Consider the following 27282-nt stretch of genomic DNA (forward strand, 5'->3'; position numbering starts at 1 on the left):
GTGGAGATTAACAAAGTGCTCGGTTTGCAGATTTGCTGGTATGGCGGCCTCGGTGATATGACAAAGGGGCGGGTGTGGAGGGAAACAGGCAGGCCCCCCCCCCCCCCGGCCGGCCCGCCAGGTGGGCTCCCCTCGGTCGTCCTGCCTTCTGGCCACGGCGCACCATGCCGTCCATGGCGTGCGGAGCCTGTGGCCCATGGAGTCCAGCACTAGCTTCTCCCTTTCTGAAAGGGCTCTCCGCCAGGGCAGGGGCCGCAGGGCAGTCCTCCGGTCCCACGGCTTAGGAGCACAGCACTGGCAGCTGCAGTGGCTCGAAAGGCTGAAACTACAAAGTATGGCCCGTGGGTGACTCAGTCACAGAACCGGATGCGTGCGGCGCCCGGCCCCGGGGGAGCCGATGGTGTCACCACAACACAGGAGCGACAAGAGCACAGCTGAGAGTCATGTGATGCCCTGGCAGCTAACTGGACCATGAGAAGGCAGCGGGGGCTTCTCTGGCGAGGGCCGGCACTCGTCGGCCGGGAGGTGGGGGTCAGAGGGGCCACAGGGAGGACACAGGGGTTGTGCTAGCACATGGCCACATGGAATCACGATGATCGCGGCTACCGGTCAGAAAACAAAATGGGAAACACACACACCGCCCTGGGTTGCTACATGCTAGAATCAGCCTTCTGGTTTGGAGCGGTTCCCGGCGGAAACTCACTGGGGTGGGGTGGGGGGTGGGGGTGGGGGTGGTGCCTGTGGCAGTTAGAGACAGGATGAGTTAGTTATGGTGTTGGAGAGGCGAGTATGGGAGCTGGCCGCCCTCATGTTGGAGATGAACACTTCTGCCGTGGATGGGTGCCCCCCTGAGAGGACTCTGAATGAGTGTGCATTAAATCATATGCATATAAAAGAAATATGGATTGTGGAAATTCACAGTTATCGCAGCCATTAAAGTGTCTAAGAATCTGTGGAACCAATATCCTCAGACAACCAGTTCCTAACCAGTTGTCCTGAGTTGCTACTGTAGAGTTTCCTGCATTTGTATCTATTTGCTTACCTGAAATATCAGAGCAGTTTATAATACTGATTACTTATGATAGTTTTCTGTTAATAAAATAAGGATTTATACAAAGCAATATTGGACTTTCTAAACAGTTAGATGCTATGTTACTTGGCACAGTTAGTAATGATTGTGTAAAGATTTTAGCCAGTCCCTGGAGGGACTTCTCCTCTTTTTTTATGAAACTATGGAAATATCTGAATTTGTTCCTAGCGTTTACGTTTTTGGTTTTCTCTCTCACATTCATGTAAGATACTGTCTTCCTAGCGGGTAAGTGGAGCTCCTTGGAAAGTCTATATTGCTAATTTTGTGGACCGAGACATTTCCTTTCACACACAAATACTACCTATACAGTATATATATATATATATATATATATATATAGAGAGAGAGAGAGAGAGAGAGAGAGAGAGAGAGTTTACTTACGTATTTTCATCAACCATATCAGGTCTACTTAATTTTTTGCCCATTGTCAATAAAAGAGCAATAAATGCAGCAAGTTTGGTTTGTTTTTGTTTTTGTTTTGTTCTGTCTCTGGTTTTTGTGTCTCGTTTCTTCTTTTCCTAGGCTGGGTTTTCATATGCGTGTACAGTTGGGGAGCAGAGGTGAGGGCTGCTTTGGGGTGGGGGACAGCTCAACATCTACGTGACCGGTGGCGCCGTTTTCAAGGCTGATGGTGGCCGAGGCCCACCCCTTGGGTCCAAGTGGATGGAACCCAGGACACCAACGCTAAGTGAGATCGTGAACTTTGTTCCCTGCAACACAAGCCCCGTGGGCTCAGAGGGCTGCATCCAGGCCGTGGGGAGCAGAGGGGAGAGGTGGAAACAGAGGTGCCCTGGGTCTGGTCTGAGGCCAGCCGCCCCCAGGCATGGCTCTGTGTGGTGTGCAGACCCCGCCCAGGCTGTCTACACAATTGTGCTGATGCCGCTGGGCGGTGGGGTGGGGGGCTGCCCATGGTGGTGCACTGAGTGGCCGTGGCCCGTGTGGCCCGGGTGGCCGGTGTGGGCCGAGGGCAGCGGTGGGTGGCTGTGCACGTGGGCCCCATAGGGTGGGTGCCCCCCGTGGGGGCCGTGGTGGTACTGGTGTGCATGCTGGATGTGCTGGGGGGGGTGGTAGTGGTGGTGGTGGTGGTAGGGGGGCGGGTTCTGCTGCACGTGGCAGTACTGGGTGTGGTGCCCGTGCTCCTGGGCCTGGGGCGGGCCCTCAGCAGGCCCCTGGTGGTGGCTGTCCCCAGAGTGCTGCACGTGGGGCAGGCCCGGTGGGTGGGGGGGTGGCTGGGGAGGGGCTGAGGGCAGGTGGGCCTGGCAGGGGGCTTCTCTCTCTTACTCCCAATAAGGAGCCCAGGAGGGAGGATGAGTTAGGCATAGTCTGGTGTGGGCGAGATGGACACTCTCGTGTTGATGTAGCTCTCCGGTGCATGTGAGGACTGCTAATGATGGACCCCTAAAAAGGAAATTCATAGAAATCAAAATTAAAAGACCTTACAGCACTTATGTCAGAATGATTTTTTTTTTTTTTTGATGTAAAAAGTTCACCCACTGACTGCTAAGCCTTAGTTAACTCTCTGGCTGCAGAGGGTGGGGCTGGGTGAGGCTGGGTCAGTGCCACCTCCGCTCATGCTTCTGGGGGCCACAGGGACCCAGGGTGGCCTTCCACTGAGAGGAGTGGGGATGGGGTAGGGGATGAGGGACGCTCCTGTCTGGTCAAAGCAGCAGCAGCAGGAGCAGCAGCAGCAGCAGCAGCAGCACAAGTGTGACTTCTGCTCTTGTCCTGATACGGAAGGCGGCCTGAGCTTTCGGATCAGAATGACCGGTCCGGGGGTGCCTGTGAGCGCCATGTGCTGCGTGGAGTAGGCTGGGCTGATGTGCATGAAGAAGAACCCCGTTCCTGCTGAAACTGTGCCATCTGCTCTGCCTGTGTGGGCCCCGAGCTTTCTGGGAAGCTGGTGGTAGGGACCAGGCGGGGCTCAGGGAAACTTGTCCTTGTTGGAGGGGTGGGGGGGCTACCTAGGCATTTCACTGCAGCTACCTACTGCAAACCAAACAAGGAAAAAGAAGGAAACAAAAAGGTCTGCAAGCTGAGGTTACCATGTGAACAGTAATATAGAAATGGTTGGCAGATGAATGAAATCTCATGAAATCCACACGGAATTTTTACTTCCTCTCATGGCTTTCCTCCCACGAGCTAGCTAAGCAATTCCATGATGTCCTGACTGCAGACACACAGCAATCGGAACTCCAGGAAGGAAGCGATGGGGATGGCGGAGCATGGAAGTCAAGAGATGGGCGAAACCCATCCTCCCGCCCCCGACAGTGTGGGTGGAGGGTGCACAGATGCCTGGCGGGCGGTGCTTCCTGCCCAGAGGCAGTGTCGGCAGGCAGGGGCCCCGGGGTGGGGGTGGGGGAGTGCCAGGAAGCCTGGATGTTAACCATGCTTGGGGGGCCACAGGGGATGGGGTTAAGCGGGAACTAAAACACGGAATCCAGAACCACCCCCACCTCCCATGGGTCCAGCCCAAACAAGCGGTGAGCGGCACGGGCGATTCTAGGAGGGGGGAAGCTGGCATGCACTGGGGCTGAGGCAGGCATGGGGGACGGGGCGTGTCTGCGCCTCTGTGCAGTAGGGGGAAGGAAGAGCAAAACGGAAAAAAAGAACGAAAAAAAAAAAAGACAACAGATATAAACCAAGGATCAGGGAGGCAACACACGACAGCCAGCTGGACGTAGGCGCTTCCTACTTACTTCCACATTGCTCTCTAGCGATCCCGCACTGCTGCGATGCCCTCGCTTCCCTGCCCAGAACATGCAATACCAGAGGTTAGACAGGGACACGAGGCCTGGCCGCCGCCTGCCTGGCCCTGCGTCACCACTGCCGCAGGCCGGGGGGAGGGTCAGAGGACTGGCTCCGTAGGGAAGCCCGTGGGAGGGCAGTAATGAGTTTCAAAAGACAAAAAAAGGAGGGGGACTTCAAAGAAAAAAATTCGTTTTCAACCAGCCCCAACTTGATACCCCTTCTCCTGGACTGGCAGTCTGTTGGTGGGGGGGTGGGGGGTTGGGGGGGATGCCTCCAAGTGGGCTGGGGCGTGTGCACAGCGGGGGCCAGATGCCCTGTGCTCCAGCCACCTGCCAACAGGGGATGGGACAGGGGCAGCTTCTCCAATGGCTCAAAACAAACAAGATGTGGTCCTGTGCGGCCCTGACTGCTTGGATTTCATATACATATGTATATGCATATTCACACATACATCTACCTCTCCCCCCTTGCAGGCAGGGTGGGGTTGATGGTTAGGAGGAAACTAAACTTGGTGTCCTGTCTTTTCCTTCTGGGGAGCTCAAATGTGCTGGTGCCTCTGGAGCCAACTGTTTGGTTTGTGCAGTGCCCTGGCCAGGGGCAGGAGGCAGGGTCAGGGTCTGCTGGGAGAGCCCAGAGTCCTGCTTCCCTTCTGCGGGTACCGCCCTTCCGGATGCCACAAGTGCTCCCTCAGCTGTGAGCGCTGCCTGCCGATGGCTTTCTACTACACCCCGGCACATGGCATATAGTAGGCGCTCAATATATGTTGGCTGTGTTACAGGAAGGCTGTGTCTTCTTGGTTCTGGAGGCCTAAGGCTCAGCCTGGCCTCCAGGGTCCTTTTGGAGGCCCTCTCCATGGATTCCTGCAGGACACTGAGGCTGGCAAGAATGGTGGGTGCCCAAGCTTCGGGGTCCATCTCTGTCCAGCCCTCAGGAAAGCAGATAGGAAGAGGGGACAGAGAAGGGGCTGCCCACTTGATGTTCTGGAGGCTTCCACCTGTGCAGCCCTGGCCACGAGCCGAAGACATTTGTTCTTGGTCAAGCCCCACAGCAATGCAGTACAGGTGTGTCTTTGTGCCAAGGAGGAGGAGGAGGTGGAGGCTGAGGCTCATGGACCGACTGTCCAATTCCACAGTGAGCGAGCGGGACTCACACCCAGGTCTGCCTGTCCATCTCTGGGGCTGGGAAGCTTGGCCATGCTGCCTTCTGAGCAGAATGCAGGCTGAGTGAGCCCAGGAGCCTGAAAGATGGAAAGGCTGCCACGTGCCTCTCTGTGGCCAAGAAGCTGGCCCTGTGCGGGGTAGAGAGGGGGTCTGTGGGTCCTTCAGGCCTCACCGTGGCGTCTGAGTGTACTGGGACGGAGCCTTGATCTTGGGCATACAACAGTGGACTCGGGGGACATTCGGAACCTTTGCTTGGCCTGCCAACACCCAAACCTGAGTCCCAGCTGGGAACTTTGCTTGACTCTGGCATGTGTGAGAGGGCTTCAGAGCTCGCTCAGGACAGGGCCACACAGAAGATTAGGGCAAGAGTGTTTTCCACCAGTTGCTGAGGACCAGGGAGAACCACGTAGGACCTGGCCCTTATTCCCAGCTGGAAGAAAGATGAGGGTCGTCACATATCCTCATCTTTCAGCTCATATGAGAAGAGAGGCTGGCCATTTTCCTTTCCTGCTTTTTGTCCCAACACAGTGGTCCAGGGACATAGAGCAGAACGAGGTTCTTTGGCTGAAGAGGTAACCCCACCTGGCACTCCTTTGATTCTTTAGCACAGTTTCTGCATCTGTGAAATGGGTACGCGCCTTCCTCTGAGTAGGGTAGATGTGAGCATCAGATACTCGGGATCTTGTGGCACCATGCAGAAATGCTGAAGTCAGATCTCTGCTGTCTCTGCGGTTTTAAAATCAGCTCTCTGGCCCCTCGAAGCCTAGAGGGCTCCCCTAACTGAAAACCAGGGACACAGTAAGGCCAGCCCACCCCACCAGTGCCCAGCAATGTCTTCCGACTGATGTGCTTCTCTCAAGGGGACTTAGGCCAGGCCTGGAGCTAGGTTTGGGGGCTCTGTGTGGTATCTGACCTGAAGTACAACAAAACCCTCCTCCTCCTGCCCCCAAGTGGGCCAAGACTTAGGACAGCTTTAACTTGGATGTCTTTGAGTGATGCTAAGTTTCTCAGAATCCATCTTTTCAACTTCCCAAATAAGCATGAGATGTGAGGTATCCCTACCTCACTGCTGTCTGCAGTCCAGTCCCAGAGCCCCTAGTCATGGGCACACCCCACAGACACCTGCTCGCTATAGACCTGTGTCCGGGTGTGTGCACACAGGTGCACATCATGTGCTAATGGCGGTGAAGCATGCTGGGAAAGTGGCTCTCGCCCATGCACCCACACTATCCCTCACCTGCACTCTATCTCCTGCTACGCTCCCTCTCTCTTGGGGGGGGGGGGGGTCCTGCAACAGCCACAGGTGAGTCCTGCCCCGCCCAGTGCCTCTCCCAGAACCTGATCAGGCCCTGCCAGGCCAACCGTGGCCAGGATCAGTAACCACGTCTGGAAGGAGTTCCCAGCATGGCTCTTCACAGCCTTCTCCTGCTTCTTGGTATCAGCACAGAATGCAGCAAGGGCTCTCAACCCAGGGTCCTACCCTGTGGTCCTTAATAATGCTGGAGGCTGAGCAGGTGCTGCTTTGGACACTGGCCACCAGGAGCCACCAAATCTCCCCTGAGAGGGCTTCCCGGGTTCCCTGGGGCAGAACGTGGCAGGTCTCTGGCTAGGCCCCAGAGCAATGACAGGTGCAGGCAGGTCCCATGGCCTCTGGGAGACATCCTCTCTCTGGAGACTGATGTTGGGCACCTTGGCTGGGAGGGGCAGGAGGACTCTGGGGGCTTGGGTATAGTGTCCATCATGACTTGACTGATCTGGGCCAGGGGTTAAGGCTGCAGTCACACCTGTGTCCCCGGTCCACGCAGGCCCTTGATGGCAGGCCGACAGGGCTCTGGTGCCACTGAAATGAGCATGGATCCCAGACGAAGGAAGACCGTGTGGAGAGAATTGGTGGTGGGGGGTTGGGGGATCCACGTCTGAGGTGTGTCGTCACCCGGAATGACGTGTGATTGCAGGTCCAGGGCAGATGCCCCCAGAGCAGTGACGTGCCAACAACTGAGCGCTAGCTTTCCCGAAGGGAGATAGTATCCCTGAGGCCTTGCCTCTTCTCCAGCAGCCCTCTTAGTGAGGGCCATGGTGGGGAGAGTGACGTTGCCTCCGGAGAGCTTCACTCCGACCCAGTCCGGGGCACGTCTTTGGGTGCTGAGCCCAGCATCTTCCTGGATGGCTGCCGGCATTGGCCGGTCTACCTCTGGAGACTGCACGTGGAGGGTTCCCAGTCTGGGGCCTTGGCAGCTGCCAGGACTCAAACACACCCTCCAGGCTTCCTGGGGACAGGGGGCTGCCTTCCCGGGGGATTCTTCACATGGTCTCCTGGGAAGACTCAATCCCTAGAGTTTTTCTTAGTTCAGAATGTCCAAACGACAACGGCAATGGCGACGATAGAAGGAAAGCAGCTGAACCTCAGCGCTCTCTCCCTCACACAGGCCTGGGTGTGCAGCTCTATCTGACCCCCAGGAGCTGGAGTCCTAGGTGTGGCTGGCTACGCTGGGAGCCTCGGTTTCAACAGAGCCACTGTTACCTGAGGGACTGGACGGGACCCATCCGCCCTCCAGGTGCTGCATCAGGGAACAGAGAGGCCAGGCCTAACGCCACTGCACAAACCCAAACAGAGGTCCCGGCTACCAGCCTGCAGAGGCCCAGAGCTGTCTAATTACATTTAGCTGGGTTTAACAAGCCATAGGGAAAACCAGTGGTTCTCAACCGTGGCACTTTGCCAACTAGGGGTGATTTTTGCCCCCCAGAGGACCCCTGGACGTTTCTGGAGACATTATTGTCTGTTATGACTGGGGGGGGGATACTCTTGGCATCTCGTAAGTAGAGGCCCAGGATGCTGGTAAACATCCTGCAGTGCACAGGACAGCACCCTCCAACAGCACGGAATTATCTGGCACAAAACGTCAATGGTGCTGGGGTTGAGAAACCCTGGGTAAACCCTCATGCTGGCAATGGATTTCTGATTTTTACTATGAAAAAAAAAAATGACAGGACAAAATAAGGACAAAAAAATTCCAACTCAAAAAAAGAAAAAAAAGAAAAAAAATTTCTGGGAAATGAGTAAGCTGGAGGGAGGCAGTGCGGCCGGTGGGGCAGGTGTGGGATGGAGTCATGAGCAGGCTCTTTTAGTAGCGGGGCCCAGGGCTGGCCAGGAGGTAATGTCCGAGGCAGGGTGGGGCGGGTGAGGCCCCGAGAAGAGGAGGGGGCTGTCGGGCCCCTGGAGAGGAGGCGGCTCATGTTGGCCCGAGAGGGTCTTTTCCGACAACCCAGGGCCTGCAATCAGGCTCCTAGAGCCAGGACACCCGGAGCCGTGTGCCCTCTGTGGGACAACGTCCTGTAACCTCTGCTCCATTGTAGCAGGAGCCTCCTCCCAGAAGAAGCTGCTTGTTGAGACGTGACTGGGGGGCTTCAGGGGCTGTCCCTCCACAGCTTCTCTGATGGCACTGCAGGCAAAGCAGGCTAAACAACACTCACGGGCGGCTGGCCCAGGGGACCCGGCCGGGAGAGCTGCCCCCAAAAGCTCCCTGATGCTCTAGACACACCTCCTCCCCTGGGAAATCTGGGAGGCTCTAGGGGTGCTGCTTGCTTAGGGGTTAAGAGGCTGGCAGCAAATAAACACACACAGAAACAAAGAAACAGTAACAAAAACCACGGTTGTGCCAGGGCTCCCCCCCCTCCCCCCACCGCCCCGGCATCCAGGGGGCAGCTGTGGCCACTGCCTCTGGGCCGGATGGGGGCCCGGGTTTCCCAAGAAGGGAGACCTCCGTGAGGGAAATGAGACCAGGGACAGTGGGAGAGGGGGTTCTCCAAACACAGTTTCGAGGGCTTCACTCCATTTCATTCATCAGCATAAAACACAGGGACGCGGCAGCACAGAGGACAAGGGACACATCCATCAGTGGGGCCTGGCTCACTCTGTGTGAGAGCAGTTTCCGGAAAATAAATAAAAGAATAAATAAAACCCCTAGAAGAAGAAAGGGAGAATAGGGGTAACCTCCTGGCTGTTCTGCCTTGACAGCCGGATCCTGTTTCCTCTGGCCTTTTTGGGACACCCTCTCTGTGTGGTCAGATGCTACTAAGGTCTGGGGACAGTCACGGGAAACCCAACGGCACTCCGTCCGAGCCCTGCCGCCACCAGCCGCCACTGCGGTCCTTTCCCGGCATGCAACGCGTGCCCCAGTTGCCCGGTCTGAGTCCTGCGTGTGCTGGGCTAGGAAGGGGGTCCTGGCCCGCTCTTACCCGCTTCAGAGAGGTCCCGCAAGGAGCTGCTGAGGGCGCTGCGCTTGAGGCCCTCTCCACTGGCGTAGCTGTCATCCAGGCAGGCTCGGCTCAGCGTCCTGTTGCCGGACTCCTTTTTGAGGCTGGAGCACTGGGACATGCTGGGCCGCACGATGCCTTTCTGCTTCTAGAGCTCCACTGAAACAGGGGGCGAGGGACCAATGAGAAAACAAAGCCTTGAGGGGGAGGCCCTGGGCCCTCTGTGTAGGCTTGGCATCGCGCCCAGCTGCCATCTGTTTGGCCTGAGGAAAAGTCAGGGCCCACGGCTGTCTTGGGAAAGAAAGAGAAGGTGTGAACGCTGCCTTTGACAAAAGGGAGCCAGGAGGAAACTCTGAAAGGGAGGCTGGAGAGGCACGGGCCTTGGGGTCTGCAGGAAAGACCGACACTTTGCAGGCTTGAGGGCTGGCAAGGAGACTGGCTGGCCTGGGTCTGCGGATGAGCAAGGGGTAACCCGACCTTGCCGTGGGTGGGGCCCAAAGGTGGGGGTAGTTGTGTGTCTCCAGGGAGTGAGGCTTGGAGCCAGGAGAGAAAAGATGATAATCAGGTCCGATGAAACCCACAGGATGGGCTTGGTGGTGACTTCCCTGACATGGAAGACGAAAGAAGAATAAGCACACCAAGGTGCAACGAGATCAGCTCCGGATCTCCGGGAAATCTTGTCTCGTGGGGCGACGGGGGAACCAGGCTCTCTCAGGGCATGCCATGTGGTCCCACAGGCAGGATGGGCCTGGGCCGCGGAAGCCCTCACTCTCACGCGGAGGCCTCTGCTGCCCTCCCCACGCCACCTCCTCTGGCCCGGGTATGGGGGCTTCCCTGTCACAGGGCTGTGGGAAGGCCAGGTGAGACCAGGGCACCTCACTTTTGTGGGCCCCCAGAGTCCCTGGCACCAGATGGGAGCCAACGGCCGCGTCCAGCAAGTCCCATGAGATGCCGGGGCTGCTGGCTCTTCCTCTCCATGGGGCCTGGGACTTACACTCTATCCTGTGCTTCTCCATCTCCTGCACTTCCACGATGGACTCCCACAGGTCGTCGGTGAACTTCTTCTGGTCTTGAGGATTGGGAGCGTTAAAGTTTATTAACACTTTGATGTCTGCTCCGGGGACAGCAGATGTGAGCCGGATGCCATTGGGGTAGTCTACAAAGGAGAAGGGGAGGAGAAGAACCCATGGATCCCTGGGTGCTCTCTGCACTCTTTCTGCTGGTCAAGAAAATGCTAAGTCTAAGGGTCCAGGCTCTCAGCAGACACGTCTAACCAGGGAGGAAAGGCATCCACAGGGCAGACCAGAGAGACTGCCAGGAAATCCCCATCTCCTGACTTGGGTCTGTGTTGTTCTATGCAGAAGTCTGGGGCAGATTTGGCCAATCTGAACAGAGGTCAGGGCCCCCATCCTTCCTCAACCTGAAGGTCGTGGAGCCTAGACCCTTCAAGTCAAGGTCCTTGGTCATTGCCTGAAGCTCGAGAATGGCCAGGGGTGGAGTCCGGGAGTCACAGTCAGTGTCCTGTGCTGGGGGGGAGTCTTATCTGGTCTCCCTGGGCAATTCTGAGTGCACACTGAGCTCTGTTCTCTCACAAATGGCCTCCAGACCCTCAGTTCCCTTGGGTGCTTCATGGGTGCCCCATACCCAATGCACTCTATGCTGAGTGCTTGGTCTTTCTGGCCTGTGACCTGCCTGGTGCCACCTCCAAGCTCACAGAGTCTCTGTGGCTTTGGTCCCCTGGTAGTGCCTCTCTCCTCAGCGGGAATCAAGCATCAGCTACTGGATGTTTGGAGGTTCTTGGTCCAAACACCAATCCCACTTTTGCTCAGACCTAAGTCAAGGCTGGGAACTCAAATGCCTAGTGTGTTCCCATAAATGTAGGAAGTAAACCACATGAGACTGAGCAACAGAGTGAGTGGGGGGGGGGGGAGGGGCATGCAGCCCATGACAGCCACATGACGTGGGAATGTGGGCCTAGCAAAAACCTTCTCGGTTTTCAAGAAAACTCAAAAATATCTAAAATTTTTGTTATTTTATTTTTTAATTAAATTTTTTTTAATGTTTATTTTTGAGAGAGAGAGAGAGAGAGAGAGAGAGAGGCAGAGTGTGAGGGGGGAGGGGGCAAAGAGAGAGAGAGGGAGACAGAATCCAAAGCAGGTTCCAGGCTCTGAGCCATCACCACAGAGCCTGATGCAGGGCTCAAACTCACGAACTGTGAGATTATGACCAGAGATGAAGTTGGACGCTTAACAGACTGAGCCACCCAGGTGCCCCCGATTTTAGTAACTTTAGATATTAAGTATCAGGTCAACAAATTTTTTAAAATGTGTAAACCAAACACATAACTGGGCTGCGACTGACCCACAGCTACCACTTTGAGATCCCTGCTACGAAGGCATGTCCCATAGAAATGTCAGTGTCGACTCTTGGGCTTATGCCAGGACCTTGGGTTCAGGGCTGAGGGCTGAGCCCTGGGAATGTAAAAACGAGGAGGGCACAGCCTCTGCCTGCAGATTCAGTCTGGTCGGGCCCAATGCTGGGAGCATCGCAACCACCGCCACCCCTTCGGAGAGAGGGCCTTCTGGTCAGGACGATGTGGGGTGGCACCATGCTCCCTGAGGCCACCTTCCACCCTGGTAGAAACCAAGGCAAGGCAGGGATGGCCCAGGCACAGGTCCCTGGTTCTTTTTCAACCTGCAGATTGAAAGCGGATCAGACGGTAGCTTGGCAACCTGTCTGAGAGGATGAGGGCTTCCCTGCTGCTGGAGATATGACGCTCGACTGGAACGGTCCTCCCCTGGGGCCAGCACAAAATGGGCAGGGCAACAGGACCTCCCCCTCACTGCCCATCTCAGGAGGCCTGGCTCAGCCTACAGCTCAGGGACCTCCAACAGGGATGGGACAAAGAGGGAGAAAGGTAAAGGGAAGGGCTTGGGTATCAGAGAAAGACCAGGTCAACAGAAAAAAGTCAGTGGGGGTGTCAGCTCCTCCCCCAAGTCCTCAGGCCCCATGGCCCACTCATACCCAGAGAAGACTCCAATAACACCTAAGAATAAATCCTGCTCTAAGCACTTCGTGTATGGACTCACCTAAGTCCCTGAGGTAGGTGCTATCACCCCACTTTACAGACAAAGGGAATGCGGCCCGGGGACCGCTAGGTCCTGATGCATTTGCACCCGGGCTCTCCGCTCAGGACCGGGCTCCTGTCCTACAGCCCCTCAGGCCTTGCCTGCACCTGTTTGTTTGCCTGTGTTTGCACATCACCTGTGCCATTTACTTGGTGTCTTCTGGGCAACATTTTATTGGCATAAATCCACTCCGCCCTGAATTAAAAAAAACCTTAACCACACGGTAAGAAGACGTAGGAGCAAAAGCAAAGGCGATCACCACCATGTACAATGTTATCAAATTCTCCCCAGGTACTGTGGCTCGTCAGACCCCTGGCCTGCAACCTTCTCTCTGCTGGTGAAGCAGGAATACGGAACACACGTGGGAGAGCTGGGGGAGATCCCCAGGGGGAGATCCTTGGGGGCACAGCACTTCATGACTACAAGGTGGGAGTTGTGACACCGTTTCCACCACGTGGCACAAGGCCACGTGTGGACGAGTGCTCCAGCAAGCACACTCGCGGCCGGGCCGTGGCAGGCCCCCAGCACGGACTTACACTGGTTCTCGAAGAGCAGAACCTGCATGCTGTACAGGGAGAAGGACTGTCGGAAGCTGTACATCACCGAATTCTTCTTTTTCTGGAAGATCTTGGTCGCCTGGGGGCAGCCAGAGACAGAGGCTGAGTCGTATCGCCTGCACCGCTCAGGGGCAACTCTGGGCACTCGGGATTCTGACCGAGACTAACGTCAAAACCCTCTTGGCAGTGCAGAGGTCGGGAGGCCTCTGGGGCAGGGCAGGCCTGTGTGTCTAGGCACATCCTGACATGGATGCTGGCTTCCGCTCCCGTGAATCCCAGATGTCGTCCTGGCTGGCAACCCTCAGCAGAGAGGTGGCAGGCGCCACACTGCACATGACCCCGAAGGCGCCAGGCTGGGCTTGGACACCCAGGACCCCACCTGAGCTCTGTGACTGCCTGAGAGATTTTGGAGGAGGAAACGGAGGCTCAGGAATTTGAAGTCACTTGCTTGAGGTCAGGGACTCTTGACAAAGACTTGAAACCCACAGGTCCAGATTCCAACCTCAGCAGTCAGAGAGAAGTGGCGGGTCCTCAGGCAGGTAGGGCCTCTAGCAAGGACAGGGACAAGGGCCTCTAGCAAGAAAGCCCAGGGCATGCAGGAGAGACAAAGACCCAAGGGACAGTTTCCCCCCGTTGTCTCCAGGGGCATCTTTATCCCCGGTGGCCAGCATCCAAGCCACCTTTTTTTTGGCAAGAGCTCCACAGTTTCCCTTTGGGGAACCCCCTCTCTGCCACCCGGCACTCCTGGGGGTGAGCAGTGACCCGGGTTTAGCCAATGAGACAGCACTGCACCTGCCTGGCCCCTGTGAGCGGCTCAGTCATGGGCACGGGAACCAGTGAGACCTCTGCCCAGACTCTTCCCAAGAAAATCCCCCTGGTGGCCGGGGATGCAGGGAGGGGGCAGGATTAAGCCTGCAACTGCCAAGACTGACTTTCCCTTTGTGGACAGAGCTCCTGAGAAGGGAGCCCACGCAGCTGAGAGACAGAGAGCCTAATAAAGGAGTCCCGCTGACGCTGTGTAAGCTTCTAGAAATAGTTGGGGCTGAAGCCCCACACCCCCCTCCGGGCTTTAAATAAGCTGACGAAGTCCCGTTTTCGTCGGCTGCCCTGTGAGTTAGATTCTGCCTCTTGTAACCCAAGACCGTGGGGCTGACTCCATCCCCTTCACCTCCACCCCACGCACGTGGGTGCCTTTCCCCAAGCGCAGGCACACAAGGCCAGATGGGAGACCGGAGCTGCAGTTCAAGGCTGCCCCAAGCCACGGGTCCCAGCCATGACACGCTCTGGGGAACCACATACCACCAGGAGGTCATTAAACAGGAAGATTTCTCGCTGGTGCAGCCCGAGCTTCTGGGGCTTGTTTGGGTCTGGAACCTCGAAGAGCCGGCAGTAGCAGACCAGCCGCCGGTGGGGCAGAGAGAGCACCTGTATGGGGAGGAAGCGCTGCGTCAGCCCCCAGCCCCTCCGGTGCAGTCCCTGTGCGCTGGGAACCCAGCCTGTGGGCCTGGCCTTCGAAAACGCCTTTTCCCACCAACCGCACACAGCAGACGTGCCTGGACTCCTTGCAACTTTCCCTGCTCTTCCTCAGGAGCTCTCCTGAAGGGCCATGGAAAGTGTCCCTGCCTCTCGCGACACCTCCTTTCCTTTCCTTCAGGCAGGTCCCAGATGTCTTAGAGCATCACGTGTACACGGGAGCCCCCACAGTGAGGAATTCGTGATTTCTCAGTCCCCACAAAGTGCCCATCACACACATAAGCCTGTTAGTCCCGCAAAGATTTCTCCAGAGTGTCTACTTGAGATGAGGACACTGAGGCACAGAGAGGTTGAGCAACTTGCCTCAGCCACACAACTGGGAAGGTGCAGAGCCCAGAGAGGATTCCAGGCCCCTCCTAAAGAACCCCAACGCTTCTGATGGTTCCCTGCCCCAACTCCTGGGCCGGCAGCCACACCACCACGTGGGGCCTGGCCTGGGCCTCCACGCGGAGCACGCCTGCCATGGGTTCACGTGAGCCCCCACTCTGCCGAAGCCCGAGCCACTCTCAAGGCCAGGTACAACCTGTATGGTGTCTAAGGGCTGCAGTGACAAGTCACTGGGGAGGCCCAGTGGTGGCTCTGAGAGCACCCAGGCTCACGCAGGAGACAGCAGGTTAGTAAAGGGATGTGTTGGCAGGGAGGGTTCACTCTGCAATGGGTGCCCTGGTGGTGGGAGGCCCGAGCTCAGCGCATCAGGAAGATGGGAGGAAGGGCTTGGCCCAGGCTGGTGTGCTCAGGGAGGGGCATCGTTTGGAATAAAAGCGTGAAGGGGAGAGGGTGGTGGGAGGCGGGGCCGGAGAGGTGGGTGAGGGCTGGCCACGGCAGCGTCTAGTGGTTTGTCTCTAGGCCAAGGTGGGAAGAGGGGGGAGCAGACCGGTTTGTGACACTGACTCTTGCAATGCAGGCTGCCTGGTGAAGGGTAAAGACGGACACATAAGGAAAGTGCCACGTGACTGCAAGGCTAGCCTTGCTGCTCCTGGGGTGAGCAGGCAGGCAGACCTGCTCAAGGTGGTGACAGTGGAGTGTGGGCGGCAGAGGGCGGGTTGGGTGAGCAGGCCTGCAATGGCCCATCAGCCTCATCTGTTTTGGGCACAGTGCCTCGGGTGGGAGGCAAGCCTTGGCCTCTGCGCTTAAACGGGCCTGGTGAGAGGGAGGGACACCATCTGCCCTGGCCTGACGGTACACAACCCTCCCCAGGTGGCTGCAGCCTGGGCCTGCAGAGGTTCGAGGCTGGGAGAATTATGAAAATCAAATTTCTTATCACTCTGGAAAGGAACTCAAGTAGCCAGAATTGTGGATCTGGGAACCAGGGGATGCAGGGAGGTGAACACAGAACATGGTGGACCTCCCTGCCCCCACCCCAACCCCAACCCGGGGCGGGATATCAGCCAGGATGTAAAAGCAGAGGGATACTCACACAGCCAAGCCTGTGATGCAGGGATCCAATCTATGTGGGAAACATTAAACAAACAAGAAAAGATATTAATGATCCAAAGCATGCACCTGGGACCTGAGAGAGCTAATGGGATGACATCCGAGTAGGTAAGCACCCCTCCAGAGGCACGTTCCCATAGCCTTTGTCCAGACATGCCACACACAGCTCAGGAGACCTCCTCGCTGCCAGAACTTGGAAAGGCCGATAAGGGCATTCCCAGGCCACCAAGGGACCACTGCGCAACTTGGGCTGGTTTCTTAAGAGCCTCAGGCTCTCTTTAAATATAACCCAGGGCCAATGGTTATTATTCCCCAATATCAGGCAGGAGCCACCCTAAAGCTAAAGGAACCACCCCCCCCCCCCAACTATGCCCCGAAGAAGCCAGGTTCCAAATGGCATCAGGGCCCCTGTCCAAAGCTAATGCCAGTGGGGCAGGCCTGGGGTCGCATCAGGGAGGGGTGGGTGGGAGTGAGGGAGCCAGGGATGCAGGGCCACCACATACCGGCTTTTTCCCCACGATGAGCTTTTCCACCTTCTGCACCTGGGACACGTGGTCCTCGTTGGTTTTCAGTTCCCGCTTGCGAATGCGCTCCTAGATCCCAATTAGCATCTCCCGGGGAATGTCCTCACCATCGTCCACACCTGGGCAGGAGACAGTAGCCAGGCCTCAGGGCGGGCCAGGGTCTGGGTGGCTTTGGCACCGCTCAGCTTCAGGGCCCCAGGCTCACCCCTGATTTACCAAGTTTCTAAACCCAATCAGAATATCAATCCCTTTCATCAATCCTCAGCAGAACCGAAGACCTTCCAGACCCACAGCCACTGAACACCTTCAGTCAATTATGAAATGCCCTAGGATCCTTCCACCAGGACAAGGCCAGCATAGCCACCCAGATCAGCACGCAGAGGGCTGTGCCAGCTTCCAGCCATGCTCCAAGGGCTTTATATAAACATCAGCTTGCTAATCCTGACCACGGCCCCGCTGGGTGGGTGTGACCGTCTCCATTCCGCAGCTGGGAAAGCGAGGCTCAGGGAAGGGCCCGGGGTTGGGGGTGGCTGTGAAGCTGGTGTTTGTGGCTTCAGGCTCCCACAGGCATGGGCCTAAGTTCTTGCTTTGCCCCTCACGAGCCGTGGGACCGAGTTTCTGCGCTGGGGGTCCTCTGTGAAGTGGGCCATCAAGCGCACGGGTGACTTCACGGAGGTCTCGTGAAGAAGACAGAGCAGCGGCGGTGCGTTCCCAGAAAGTGAGAACTCCGTGCACCTGAGCAGCGCCACCAGCTGTTGTCCCACGTCACGTGCGCAGAAGCTGGGGTCTGGCCTTGAAGCCAGGTTGTTCTGATGACAGGCATGCGCCCTTTCCACTATACCCTGAAAAGCTGCTGTGAGGAAAACTCGGCCCCACTCAAGAGGGAAACGCAACCCCACGCCAGTCCTCAGACCACAGACTGGCAGAGGTCCAGAGGTTTGGTAAACTGCGCAGTTGGCGAGGTTGTGGGAAGGGGCCTCCCAGCCACTGCTGGTGGGAGGGTCACAAATATACACTCAAAGCCCCTCTGGGCCACTGGTTGCATCCGGGGGAAATTTATCCCATGGGCCATGATGCACAGACCAGGGCACTCATGGCAGCATGGTTTCCAAAGAGCAGAAGACTGGGATTCACCCATTTACCCATTAATAGGGGACTGGTTAAGCCATCCCTGCACAGGTGCAATGGAATACCACACAGCTGCCAGGAAAATGAGGATGACCACAGGGAACCTACACGGAACTGTAAGGGGGAGGGTGTGGCCTTGGGCACACAGGTAGGGGTGGGAGGGGCTCTGCTACTGACCGTTCATACTTTTTTTTTTAATTTTACAGACAGAGTGTGAGAGTGGGGAGAGTGGCAGAGGGAAGAGGGGGGGACAGAGAGAGAGGGAGAGAATCCTAAGCAGAGCCCAACACAGGGCTCAATCCCATGACCCTGGGATGATGACCTGAGCTGAAATCAAGAGTTGGACGCTCAACTGACTGAGCCACCCAGGCACCCCACACATTTTTTAAAACCAGACTATTTTTTAGAACTGTGTTTTAGAGCAATTAAGTTCACAGCAAAATTCAGGGGAAAGCCCAGAGATTTCCCCGTAACACCGGCCCCCACCCACTACCAACTTCCCACACCAGAGTCATATATTTATTAGAACCAGTGAACCCACACTGACACACTATTATCACCCAAAATCCATAATTTACATTGGGATTCACTCTTGGTGTTGTGTGTTCGATAATAAACGTTTACCGACACGTCTCCACCACCACGGAGTCAGGTGGAATAGTGTCACTGCCCGAAAACTCCCCCGTGCTCTACCTCCTCCGCCCCTCCTCCCTCCAACCCCTGGTGACAACTGATCTCTTATGTCTCCATAGTTTTGCCTTTTCCAGAAGGTCATATGGCTGGCCTCCTATGGTATGCAACCATTTAAGACTGGCTTTCTTCACTTGGTGGTATGCATTTTTAAGGTTCCTCCCTGTTTTCTCATGGCTTCTTTTCTTTTTAGTGCTGAATAATATTCCATTGTCTGCATGGACTACCGTTTATGTATCCGTTCCCCCACCGAACGACATCTCTCGACTGCTGCCAAGTTTTGGCAACTATGAATAAAACTGCTATAAACATCCTGTGCAGGATTTTGTGTGGATGTACGGGGTTTTCAATTCCTTTGGGTAAATACCAAAGAATGTGATTGCTAGCTTGTCTTACTCTGTGTGTTTTTTTTTTTTTTTTTGAAACTATGTGAGGATAATAGCCATTAAAAAGAAATCAATCTAGAAAACTTAAAAACAAACATCAATAAAAGAAAATCATTGCTCATCTGGCTGCCATGCTGGTGAGCGATTCCTCCCCCGCTTACCCTCCAACCCCCCAAAGGCACTCCTGCTGAGGGTCTCCCCGGGGGAACCAGAGTGAGGAATTCCAGAGAAAATGCGCCCAGTGTGTGCAGGGGGGAAGGTCTCCTCTACAAACACCAAGCTGGACGTCTGCCTGGTGCGGAGCACCAGCCAGGCTGTGGGAGACCAGAGTCCTGCCCCCGTGGACGTGACCTTGGGCAGATCCCTTCCCTCTGCCTTGGCTACCCTTCTGAACACAAGGAAGACTGAACAGAACACTCCTGAGTTCCTGGCTTGAAAAGATGGGATTTGGAGGGAACGGTTCAGGCTTGGGAGACAGCCGACAGCTCGATCTTCTGAGAAGTGGGATGATAACTCCCCCAGACTGCTGGGATGGTCGGGTGCAAGGCCGGATACAAACGACAAAGCCACTGATGTGAGGGTGGCCGACTGGCAATCTGACTGAGCAACCCTTCCCTCCCCGAGCCTTCTCTCCTCTGGGCTAATCATTTCAGGCTGCTCCTGTTGTTCCCCATACAGGGGAGTCCCAATTATGTGGGTGAGGTCTAAAGGCAGGAAAAAAAAAAAAAAACCAGAGTCAAATCGCAAAGACCTTTAAACTGTAGCGCATGGGGTCACCAACAGCATGCAGCACACAGCCTGCTCTCTGGGCAGCGAGGGAGCACAGGCCTACATGCTAAGGGCACGGGGGACCCTGTGAAGACCAGAATCAGGCTCAGCCCTGTGAGGAGAGACAGCCCCTGTCCCATCAAAGCATCTGCTGGTTTCTCTCGCACGCTCTGGTGCTGAATTGCCATTAAGAAAATTCCCAGATTCCTTAGCTTCCTGGGAACTGTAGCTAAGACCTGAATTCCCTGGGGTCCACAGCACCCCTGAGATCTAGCAGAGGGCCACACACCATGAGTGCTCTGGGCAGGGGATGGCCGTCTGGTTGGTCTGAACCAAGCCCTGCCCCTTGGCTTCCCTGACTGATCAGGTCCTGGAGCCCAGCTGGGAAAAGCGGGCAGCTTGGCACTCTTCTGGATGGGCACCCCATTAGCTGGCCTGTTGCAGGGTACCCACCACCAGGGGGCGCACCAGGACAGTTCAAACCCCGGTGCAGGGGGGGGGGGGGGGGGGGGTGGGGGGGGTGGGAGGGGAGGGCCTTCCTGCCCCAGGAAAGGGGACGACAGAGCGGTGGTTTTATAGGAAATTTAAATGGCGCAACAAAGATCAAAAACTTAAAGTTTTGTCATCAGTTCAGAAGACTTAAAGAACTGGATAGGAAAAAAAAAATAGCTCAACAAGCTGACAAAGTTGGACCTGATTCAGACCAACTTTTTTCCTTTTTTAAAAAAAAATATGGCACCCTAAGGGGATCTCAGCCTGCTGCAGCTTGGTGTTTCCCAAGGAAAGGGACATAGTCCCTCCTCCTCCTTGCAGGGACTCCAGGTAAACGAGGACATGCTGTCAGCTAACATGGTGCCACTTGGGAGACAGCCGTCTCCTTTTCAATTCCTTTCCTCTGCAACAACACCAGGAAGGCCTTCCTTCCTGCTGCCCACTGTTAGCACCTGTCTAACATGGGCCACTCGCCCCGGCCTGGTGTTTTCGTCCACCAAATTCATTTTTACAATGGCTGCCCACGTGTGGCAAATGATACAGTCTTCCTGTTTACAGTGTGCTTATATAAGTTTCCTCTTAAAAATACACACAAGGGGTGCCTGGGTGGCTCAGTGGGTTAAGTGTCCGACTTCCGCTCAGGTCACGATCTCACGGTCCGTGAGTTCGAGCCCGGCGTCGGGCTCTGTGCTAACAGCTCAGAGCCTGGAGCCTGTTTCAGATTCTGTGTCTCCCTCTCTCTCTGACCCTCCCCCGTTCATGCTCTGTCTCTCCCTGTCTCAAAAATAAATAAAAAACGTTAAAAAATTAAAAAAAATACACACAAAAGGCAAGTCAGGGGATGCCTGGGTGGCTCAGTCAGTCATGTCCGACTTCGGCTCAGGTCATGATCTCACGTTTCGTGGGTTCGAGCCCCATGTCCGGCTCTGTGCTGACAGCTCGGGAGCCTGGAGCCTGCTTTAGATTCTCTCTGTGTGTGTGTGTGTGTGTGTGTCTCTCTCTCTCTCTCTCTCTGTCCCTCCCCCGCTCCCACTCTGTCTCTCTCTCTCTCAAAAATAAAATAAACATTAAAAAAAAGTCAAGTCAGTTTCATAAGGAACACGGAGTGTAGGAGAGGGCACAGCAGGGATGGTGGCACAGACACTCTGCCCGGCCCCTCCACTGCCTGGCTTCCCCCCTCCTGCCCTTTTCCCGACTGTGCTCCCTCACATCACCCCATCGGCCTCTGTGGACCATGTCTGGCCTGGCCCTCCCAAGCTGGGCTGAGCTTGCCCACCTGTCAAATCCCTGTGCATCTTTGCGAAACAAGCTAAAACCATCACAGCACAAGACCCGGGTATGGGTCACTCCGTCCATGCTCCCAGTGTGTGTCACGGAGCGTGACAGGAGTCTGCCCTCTTCAGGATGACTTGTGCCGTGTCTGTGGAGCCGGTACTCGCCCAAGGCCCCTGTGTGCGATGGCTGGGTGCGCTGGAGCCCAGCTCCCTTGCGCTGCCCTGAGCCCAGCGCACTCACGTCCTGGCCCCACGCCCAGCCGGGTGTGTGTGCAGAGTGTGGGACGGTTGTATGCCACAGTCCGGGTCCCGGGGCCGCTCACCTCGCAGATTCTTGACGAAGTCCTCCAGCTTCATCTTCCACTCAGGTTTGATGTTGGGGCTGTACATGTCTGTGTTGAGCAGGATGATGGCAAAGGCCAGGATGAAAATGGTGTCTGGGTTCCGGATCTGCCGAACCACCCCAGGGTTGCAGATGCAGTACCGCTGGCTGGGGGCTGGGAGAGGGAGCAGGGTCAGGACCACTTCAGTCAGGGCAGGGAGTGGGTCTAGCCCTCACGCATGGCAGCCACCCTCACTTGGGCCCTGGCGCCTAATGGCTGAGGCCGGGTGCTGCCTTACAAGCCTCAGTTTCTGCATCTGGTAAACGGGGGTAAATAACACCTGCCAGGCAGAGTGCCGCTCTCTCCACTCTCTCCTTCTCACACTGGTTACATCTCCTACCTGTATTTAGGCTGGCAATGCCTTCTTAGGACGAGGACTGCATGCCCCAGTCTCCCTCGGGATTGGATGCAGCCCAGAAGGTGATTAAGTTCTGGCCAATGGGATAAGAGCAGATGGGATGTGGGCATCTTCGAGGCTGTACCTTAAAAGGCAGAGCCCACTCCTCTCCCCTGTGGTGGTGGGTGTTGGCCCTGCTCCCTGGGACCCTGAGATGAAGGGAGCCTGGCTTGGGCCTCCTTCATGCCAGCTCAGAGGGAGATGCACTTCCATCTTGTTTCAGCCACGGCTGCTGGAGCATCTTGGTTACAGCAGCTGAAGCAACAGCCTCACTAATGTATTCTGCTTATTGTTCTCATTGCCTCAAATGTGCGCCCCTGCCCCAAACTCCAAGAGGCCCCCATCCACTGGGGACTTCAGGGGGAGCTGGGTGAGGGGGGCAGATCAGAGAAGAGGAACCATGGGGTGCCAGGACTAAGGCAGTGGCTATCACAGCTCAGATGACGTGGGCTTCAATCCTGCCTTTTCCATTAGTGCTGCCACCTCCAAGAAGCCCTCCTGGAAGGAAGTGCCTGAACAACCCCCCGCTCAGGGCCCCAGAGTTGTCCTCCTATTGTGTCCTCATTCCCCACCTTGGCCCCACCAGTGGTACTGAGCCTGGAAGGCTGGGTCAGTGGCTGACTCGTGTGTCCCATACCCAGCAAGGGCATAGAGAATCCCACCCAATCACTGTGCACACAGTCCCGGGATGAATGACTATAGGGTCGTAGCTGCTCTTGACTGTGGGCTCTGTCATGCTAGGCATGGGCTAAGCGTGCCCACACGTCCAAAGGGGTTCAGTCCTTCCACTCTGGCCATGACCAGTAACCTTCCTCTTGCCCACACCCACCCACGCCTTGCCTCGCCCCCGACCTGAACGCCTCGATGAGCCACTCCACCTTCTGAGCCTCCCCTTGGGCCCGGATGTGTGCCTGGAACTTCGGAGAGCTTCGTCCAGCTCCATGGGGGAGAAATCCATCTCATCTACCACGCAGCTGGAAAGAGACACCAAGGCCACGTCAGCACCTGCTGCCCGCAGGGCCTCTGCCGGCCTTCCTGCTGGGGGCGGAGCGCAAAGGGAGTCAGTGCAGGGGCAGGTGCTGAGCTGCCTGGAGCCGGGACGGCCGGCCGCCTCTTGCACAGGAGGGTCCTCCGCCCGGCTTCCTCCAATCAGCAAACACTTCAGATTATGTAGCCCAAAGACCCCCATGCTTCTGGGATGTCTACAGACCCCACTGAAACTATGGGAAGACATTAGTGCTTATATCTAGGTGTGTAATTTTTTCTTTTTTCTAAAAATTGTTTGAGAGAGACAGAGACAGTGTGAGTGGGGGAGGGGCAGAGAGCAACGGAGAGAGAGAATTGCAAGCAGGCTCCCTGCTGCCAGTGCAGAGCCCGACGTGGGGCTTGAACTCACACAACTGCAAGATCATGACCCGAGATGAAATCAAGGGTCAGACGCCACCCGGGCACCTCGTACGTGTGTGATTTTCTACAGAGGAGCCAGACAGAGCCTATGGCTGCTCCTGATAAAGGCCGCCGGGGCACAAACAATCGGCTCTCGGGGCGCGTGGTCCACAGGGCACAAAGCGAGACGTTACTGCTCCGGTCTGCTCGGGCTGTCCGCGAGGGATGCCAGGAGCACGCGCCCATCTTCTCCAGGAGGAAGCGGAGGCCCAGGGTGCTAACTCGCCGGGCAGTGACTCTGCCCTGAGCCGGTCCTCCCACGTGGAGGGTTTGGGGCGAGGTGCCTGGGTTTTGCCGGGGATTTTCGAGAGGCATCTTGGAGAACCTCTGCCATCCTCATCTGCCAATCTGCCGAGTGGAGGCGGAGCTGATAGAAGGCGCTGGTAACCGGGTTTTGGTTCATTCCACTCATCCCAGCACTGCCCCCCAGCACAGCATGCTCCGTTTCCTGAACAGAGAAGGTGGGGTCTGCACCAGGGACCCACTCAGCAGGCTCTGGTGTCCAGTGTATCCATTTGCAACAAAGCCATGGCCACCTCGGGTGTGGCTGCAGAGGCCTCGGCCATGGGGGGCCTAGTCCTCGCTTCCAGGGCTGCCCTCCCTCTGTTGGGTGCCATGGGCTTGGGCATAAACTGTGCTGCCCCCAACTTCTCTGAGTGCTCACAGCTCTGGGGGCAGCATCCTTGGAGGCTGGGGCAGAGCAGGTGGGGGAGGGGGATGGGGCCACACGGAGTAATTTTGCTGACTAGCATCTGAGCTGGACGCCTGGTGTGGGGGGTGGGGGGTGGGGTTAGGATTGCTACTTCCTCAGGCTGCTGCTATTTTCTGATGGGGAAGAACAATGCCTGGATTTCCTACCACCGGCAGCCAGCTTGGGGTGTGTGGGGGGGAACGCAGGAACGGGGGCAGGGGATGGGGGGCTGGCCCAAGACAGCCTTAGGCCCAATTCTCTAAGGACCTCATCTGCTTTCCCCTGGATTGCTTCCTGTGGCTGGGTTAAAGGGAGAGAGGGGCACTAGCCACACTAACAATGCAGTAGGCTTTTCCTGATGGGGGAACACAAATGCCAAGCAGGGAGAAAGCAGCCCAGGTGGGCATGCCCGGAGCCAGGCACAGCCAGCTGCCACCAAAGGCCTGGCTCACTGCATCCTGTGTGCCTGCGCATCTACCTGTGTGTACAAGCGGGTGTCCGTGTGCCCAAATGAGGACAAACGTGTGTACGTGAGTCCGTGTGTGTGTGGGGGGATGGGGGGGAGCACCGAGGCCAGCCCCTCCCTGAGCCAAAAAAGAGGCCCCAGGCAGATGCCCGCCTCCTCCCAGGGAAGTGTAGAGATGGCGGGAACACGCATGGCCAGGCTCTTCCTTATTGCAGAGGCGCCTTGCCCCAGCAGGCCTGAGCCCGCCCCCCCTTGCTTTGTTCTTTCATCCCGTGGGGCAGAGCTGGACGGATGCAGGGCACTGCCCTTGTTACTAACAGTCCGCTCTTTACCCTGCTCTGATTTCTGCTCCTGGCCTACATCTCTGTGCAGCTGCCTGGTCAGGAAAATCCTCAATGGGCTGCAGGTGCTCCCCCAGGCCCTGAGCCACTCTGTGCCATGCTATTCTGCAGCTTTGGCTCCTCCTCTGAGAGAGGGAGTTAGCGAGACCCGGCATCCCCCGACCCCTGCGTGTGAGGGGAAGACACAGGGCTTGTGCACAGTAACTGCACTACAACAGACCCAAGGGTCCAAGCGCAGGGTGCCTGTCTACTCAGGGCAGTCTCAAGGAGGAATGGAGAGATTTGAGGTCCGAGCTTTTCAAACTGTCGGCAGTTTCCAGGGAGCTGGAAACCCAGCTTTCTGCAGAGTTCCAAGTAGCTGGGAGGGCTCTGGCCGTCAGCCATGGTTGGACTCTCACCCTGAGATCTCCCAGCCAGGAGAGGCAGGAAAGAGGCAGGGGAGGGAGGCACCGGGGGTCTCTCTGGGCTCCCCACCCCTCACCTTGAGGGTATGTTGGGACAGCTGGCAGCCAGGCTGGGGAAGGGAGCCCAGACCTCCAACCCCCCAGCCCTGCAGTGGCTCGGCTCTGCTGGTGAGGGATGGAGGTGCTGAGGGTGTGTGCCAGGGGGCCGGTGGGGTCCATGTGTGACATATGGTGCCCGAGGGTGCAAGCACGCACGTATGCGGCAGGGTGTGATGTATGAACCTGCGGGGGGCATCCGTTTGTGTCTCAGAGCAATAAAGAGATAAGGGGAGGATTGGGTGTATGCTCCAGCAAGCAGGCGAATCTGACGCTGCGTGCGCCGCAGGTCCCTGCCCCCGCCCCCCCAGCCGTGGAACTCACTCCAGCACGTCTCGGTTGAACTGTTTCTGTCGGTTGCCCAGGAACTCGCCGATCATCTGCCTGCTGAGGCCCTTCTGCTGCAGCAGGAAGTGGGCCACCCCCACTGGCGTGTCAGGCACAAAGCCACGTTCGATGAGGTACTGGACGCCTTTCTCAGGCTTCCTGGGGATGGGACGAGAGAAAGGCTTAGCCCTGGCTGTCCCGGCCCCTCCTGGCTTGCCTCTCTCCTCCCTGGGTACCCTAAGTGCCCTATCCTGTTCCGCCCGGAGCCTGCAATATGGGGGAACCCGGGAGTGCCCAGACTGTGCACCGGGCGCGGGCTGGGACTGGGCCACTGGCAGGAGTGTGGGCACGGGTGCTGGAGCAGGGACCCTCCCCACCCCCCTACCACTCTGCACTGCCCTGTACTTCACAGCCAGGCAGACTGGAACCCCCTGCCCAGCATATGCTGGCCTGCCCTCCACCCACCGAGAGTAAACAGTCTCTAATAGGCGCTGAGCACTTACTCTGAGCACCAATGTCCAAGCACCTACACATATTAACTTACTTCTCACACTCCCCCTGCCGGTTGGTACTCTTGTAACCTGGGCTGTTTAGGAGCCTGACAGCCCCGTCACCTCACCAGGGGCCTCAACCAGCCTTGTAAGGACTTCCTGAGTTTGAACAGAGTCAGGTGCCTGGAATGATCTGTGCGGTAAGCACCATGGAAGGTTCTCGTGACTAGCTCCAACTTATGGGAGAGGAAGCAAAGGTGCAGCATTGACCCCTCCTGGGCAAAGGGAGTTTCCGGGAAGGGCTGGGCTGGCCCTGCAGGGCTGAGTGTGTCCACCTGCACTGGGAGCCATGGGGCCCTGGTGGGCTGTGGTGGAGGGAGCCCCCTCAGGGGCTGGGCAGGAGGCCCAGGACAGGCTTGGCTGACCTCACAGGGTAGTGTGACGGGGCCACATGTGTGACCCTAGGAAAGCAGGTGTCCTCTGACAACCCCCGAGCCTCAGACGGGCCCGAGGAGCTGTGGAACCGCTGTGGTGTACCTGCCACTGTGCAGGGGTGAGGTCAGCAGGGCTACCCTCTGACTGGGAGCCGCCCCCTCCCTTGCTCCAGCAGGTAGAGATCCGTGTACTGCTGTCCCCCAGGAGCCTGGAAGGTGAGAGCCAGTGTCCACCTGTCCCCGTAAACCATGCAGCTCCTGGCTGACAGCAGCGTCCAGCAGGTACTGTATTTCCACCTGCCAGCGAAAGCAAACTTCCTGCTGCAAGGTGACCTTGCTATTTTTACCCCAGGATGACCACACACCCTAACATCACCTTCAGGAGTTTTGGCAGGGAGCAGCTGCTGGCCAGCTGGGCCCAGCACAGAAGTGGTGACAGAGTAGCATTGCTCCCCTACCCCTGGTGGGACCCCACCTCCACCCCCTGCCACATACCCCATTCCTCCCCATGACTCTGGTGTATCCAGCCTAGAACTGCTCCCGTCCCAGGCCTCCCCAGCCACTCAGCTGCTCATGCTGTGGTCAGGGCAGGCCATGCTCCCTCACAGCCCTGCTCCACGCCAGCCCCTACAGGACCCCA

At 57.0% G+C, this 27282-nt stretch overlaps 2 protein-coding genes across 2 annotated transcripts in view; both read right to left on the reverse strand.

Annotated features, from left to right (window-relative positions):
* Nucleotides 1-1272: 1272 nt before the first annotated feature.
* LOC122229489 (IQ motif and SEC7 domain-containing protein 1-like) lies at nucleotides 1273-27142 on the reverse strand. Its single transcript, XM_042954672.1, is given in 14 exon segments — nucleotides 1273-2362; nucleotides 2364-2488; nucleotides 3787-3836; nucleotides 9235-9411; nucleotides 10247-10408; nucleotides 12917-13016; nucleotides 14237-14362; nucleotides 15888-15917; nucleotides 16408-16547; nucleotides 21490-21656; nucleotides 22799-22868; nucleotides 22871-22920; nucleotides 25715-25876; nucleotides 26781-27142. Coding segments are annotated over 14 exon segments (2133 nt in total). The 3' UTR covers nucleotides 1273-1950.
* The window catches only part of LOC122229494 (atherin-like), a 77941-nt gene continuing 76449 nt past the window's right edge, over nucleotides 25791-27282 (reverse strand). The window contains exon 9 of the mRNA XM_042954687.1: nucleotides 25791-25876. The gene's annotated coding sequence lies outside the window, so the exon portion shown is untranslated. The remainder of the gene's footprint in view (nucleotides 25877-27282) is intronic.

The sequence above is a fragment of the Panthera leo genome, chromosome A1 (assembly GCF_018350215.1).
Source record: "Panthera leo isolate Ple1 chromosome A1, P.leo_Ple1_pat1.1, whole genome shotgun sequence".
In the NCBI taxonomy this organism is placed as follows: domain Eukaryota; kingdom Metazoa; phylum Chordata; class Mammalia; order Carnivora; family Felidae; genus Panthera; species Panthera leo.